The following is a 4,073-nucleotide window of genomic DNA, read 5'->3' on the forward strand; positions in this document are numbered from 1 at the left end:
GAGTCAGAAACATCCCATAACAAAATCCCCGACAGTGAGCTCCAATAATGTATACCTCTGTAGACCAGCTCCTCCTGCTCACATGCCACACTTAACAAAACAGTAATTGCTGCCTGATTTCTGATTGCTTTCATTAACAAGAGCAATGGAACAAGTGAGTTCTACAAACACAGCTTTGATGCAAAAAATGCTCTAGAAAGCACAGAAGCTCAGCAATTTTTAATATATGTTGGTAGTGAGTACACTACTAAACTATATCAGTGTGACCTAAATATTTATACCACAGGTAGCAGTACTTGAGGTGCAGGGACTGAAAGCAAAATAGATTTTGGGTGCATTTTTATACCAATAAATGTTGAGCCAGCAGTCAACCAAGCAAAAATCTGTTTCTCAGATCTAAAGACAGCACAGAAAGCTGAGCTCAGCTGTCATTCCTCCTCCTCTGCCTGGCAGTGCCCTGCCAAACCAAACCCTCTCATCCCAGCCTCTTGCTGCCTGCCTGCCTTTGGAGCTGTTTGCAGCAGTCCCAGGCCACGCTGCGGGCTGTGGGGCAGGAGCTCAGGGATGCACAGCAGTGATGCCTGCAGCCAAGGCAGCTCGCAGAGCTGCAGCCTGGAGCATACAGGAGGGGGAGTGTTTGTTTCGATAGCTGCTTCCTCCCTGGGACACCAGGGCTTGCTTCCTTGTCTCCTTCAAGCCTTCCCAGCCCCAGGATGCACCAGCAGCATCTGATTGCACAAGGCATTTTCTGGGCTCCCAGGAGGGCTTACTGAGACTGAAACTGCCCACTTCAGCCAAGCTTGCAGAAAATTCCCAAAGCGACCTGCTCCCTCGAGCAGATGAAGAACTACCAGCAGCACAGGACTCCTCTACATTACTCCTTACCATTGCAACCTGATTTGTAGCTGCCACTTTGGTTTTTCCATATCAGTGTGGAAAACGGGACACTCCCTCTTCTCGTTATGGTGTTGTAGGGGCTTCAAAGGGGCTTCCCATAAGTGAGGATTTACCTGTGGGTTTCGGGAACGTGCCTCTCATGTGACTACCCATTCCTATTTTAAAATACATTCTGATCATCAGCCAAGCCCCTGTAGGTGTCTGCACATGTCCTTCTATTCCCAGGAGCAGCAGTAGTGCTTTCCAGAGGTGCTTTGGTAGTAAGTGAGGAAGGGAAGCCTGGTCTAAGCACTTCCCTCTCATAAAAATGCCCATATTGGTTCAGTTATGTTTAGCCATCTCAAAGTTCCCAGCTCCTCTGAAAAGTCCAGCTCAAACCTCTGCTGAAGTCACTGTGGTTATGACTCAAGGGCTAAACTTGTCAGGAAATCATACATATCCAGCAAAATGGGTTTCTGCATCTGGCCTGCTGATTGCTAGGTGAGGGTTTTTTTTTTTTGTGTTTAGTAACATCAGTTTCTGAACAGGGACTTCTGGAAATGGCTTCTTGCTCATCCACTTCAGAAATAAGAAATCTGGGGGCATTTATTTGAAGGCCCAAATATGCCTGCTGGTACAGCCTGATGGTATTCCTGGTGGTACATGCCTGGCAACCACATTTCCATGGCATGTTGAATTCCCATACTTCTAACTGGCCTGTAGGAATAAAATCTGAAGTGTGAGAGTGGTTTGGTTTGGACCCAAACCACTGAGCAGATAAAACGCGACATGGTGACTGTTTTAGTTGCTCTTAGTTCAGAGTAAAGCTCCCCTGCAGCACATACAGACCTATGTTTGCAGCTTTGAGCCATTTTAATTTCCTCAAAGTAACTTCAGAATACTGGCAAGATGGAATCACAAGAAAGATTTTCTTTTGTCTTCAGCTGGTCACCATTCCTCTTTATAACTGACTTGCAAAATGAAACATATATTCAAAAACTAAAAATAGTGTTTGGGTTGGTGTTTTGGAAGATGGGGTTTTGTGGTCCGAGGCTTCTTTGTACAGCTGGAAAGCAAATATGGGCTCCACAGGGAGAACAGGATACTCAAGCAGCTTAAAAAACCCAGCACAAACCAGAAACAACTGTTTGTGAAAGCCAACGATGCAGCACCTGGAAGAAGGAGCTGACACTGGCCTGAGAGACAGAGTGTGACGGGAGGGATGCCTTGCTCTGGAGTGGGTGTTCTAGCCCAGCCCAGCTGCCCTCTGCTCAATTTGACTGCCACATTATGGCAACTAAAACTGATTAAAACCTTTTAAAATCCAAGTTACAGAAGGTCTGTGAAGGATCTCAGGTCCCACTTCTCTAAGTCTCCAAAATATCATTTTGATAAAAACAGGTAAAGAGCAATTCCAAGCTCAAGAAACTGAAAAGCTGTTTTTTTCTGAAAGATGCATTTAAAGATCCCCGTCCACCCCACAAAAGGTCAGAATGCCTCCCTAGTAATGTAATAGCTCTGTGCACCATCACCAAAGAAGTCCATATTTATAGCCAGCCAAGGTGGTTCACAGTTAGTGCCAGTAGAAGTTACTCCCTTGTACCACTCTGTAGTTTGGATTTTAATGCAACTAATACCCTGCAGAAATCTGGTATAGGTCCCCAAATGGGTCCCTGACCCCAGAAAGCTGACATTTGAACTTTCATCCACACAGCCCTATGCTGAGAACTCAAATGAAGAGGCTGGAAGGGTAAAATCTCTAAAATATCCAGCCCCAGCAGAGTTGTCTCCTGTGTGTGTGCAGGCATGGCAGGGGCACCCGCGAGCAGAGGGGACCCACCAGATGCTGATGTCACCTTCCAAAGGAACCTGTCACACACAACATTCCAACCATCACAATGCCCAGGTGGAGCGTGGAAGCCGGGGGTTGCCATAGGTGAAGGTAAGCAGCTGCCAGGCAGCAGACATTACAGCCTCCCGATCCTGGGGCAGAACAGCAGCTCCAGAAAAGCCCACCAGGACGACGGATCATGTCAAAGGCCGACGGAGGAGAGAGGTTACTCAAGCAGCTAGGCTACAGGCTGGGGCAGACACTAGGGGAGGGCTCCTTCTCCAAGGTGAAAGCGGCCACCTCCAGCAAACACAAGGGACCCCTGGCTGTCAAGGTGGTGGACCGGCAGCGAGCATCCCGAACCGTCGCGTTCAAGTTTCTGCCTCGGGAGCTCTCCATCATGCGTAGGATCCAGCACCCCAACATCGTTCGCATCTTCGAGCTCATTGAGGACTGTAACAGGAAGGTCTACATCGTGATGGAGGCCATGGACACTACCCTGCTGCAGATGTTGGAGAGTCTGGGAAAGCTGCCCTGTATCCCCAATGCCCGGAACATCTTTGTGCAGGTGGTGAGGGCCGTGAGCTACCTGCACGACCACAACCTGGTGCACCGCGACATCAAGTGCGAGAACGTGCTGCTCTCTGCTGACAGCCGTCGCGCCAAGATCAGCGACTTCGGCTTCAGCAAGGAGCTCAAAGGATACCCAGACCTGAGCACCACGTTCTGCGGGACTGTGGCCTACGCCTCCCCAGAGGTGCTCATGGGCATCCCCTATGACACCAAGAAATATGACATATGGAGCTTGGGGGTGATGCTCTACATGATGGTGGTCGGCAACATTCCCTTTGATGATACCAACGTCCAGAGCATGCCCCAGCTGCAGAAGAAGGGGGTGATGTACCCAGAGGGGCTGCCCCCACTGCCGGAGCCCTGCCAAGCCCTCATCACGCAGCTGCTGCAGTACACCCCATCCTCTCGGCCCAGCGCGGGGCAGATAGCCAGGAACCGCTGGCTGAACGGGGACATCTGAAGGACACAGCCCTTCCTGAAGATTCTAGAAGAGCACTTTGGTGCAATAAATACTGCTGTGAAAAAGCATTTCTGTGGTTTGTCGATTATTTTGAGGCCCAAGGGTGCCTCTGTGTGGAGCTGATGGAACTCCAGGCACCAGCAAGGCCGTGTGCTCTCAGGAGGTGGTCAGATCCCAAAACAGCAGTGGCAGCCTGCTTCAGGCTGGGTTTTGAGACACAACAGCTGTGCAGCGCTGCCAGGGCAGGGTGGTGAGGTGCTGCAGCACAGCCCTTCATGGTGCCTGCTCCCTAGAACACCAAAACTCTGGCACAGCCCCCACAGTCTGCTCCTC

The 4,073-nt window shown here is 50.0% G+C and overlaps 1 protein-coding gene across 1 annotated transcript; it reads left to right on the forward strand.

Moving 5' to 3' along the window:
- Positions 1 to 2,887: 2,887 nt before the first annotated feature.
- On the forward strand, positions 2,888 to 3,808 carry TSSK6 (testis specific serine kinase 6). The gene has a single exon (XM_068196809.1). It carries the CDS (start codon positions 2,907 to 2,909, stop codon positions 3,738 to 3,740), a length of 834 nt encoding a protein of 277 aa, XP_068052910.1. The 5' UTR covers positions 2,888 to 2,906; the 3' UTR covers positions 3,741 to 3,808.
- The last annotated feature ends 265 nt before the right edge of the window (positions 3,809 to 4,073 follow it).

Source organism: Anomalospiza imberbis, chromosome 7 (genome assembly GCF_031753505.1).
Source record: "Anomalospiza imberbis isolate Cuckoo-Finch-1a 21T00152 chromosome 7, ASM3175350v1, whole genome shotgun sequence".
NCBI classification, from domain to species: Eukaryota; Metazoa; Chordata; class Aves; order Passeriformes; family Viduidae; genus Anomalospiza; species Anomalospiza imberbis.

Bases quoted from the DNA above. Each gene is read 5' to 3' on its own strand.
- TSSK6 (XM_068196809.1), top strand. From the start codon at position 2,907: ATGTCAAAGGCCGACGGAGGAGAGAGGTTACTCAAGCAGCTAGGCTAC.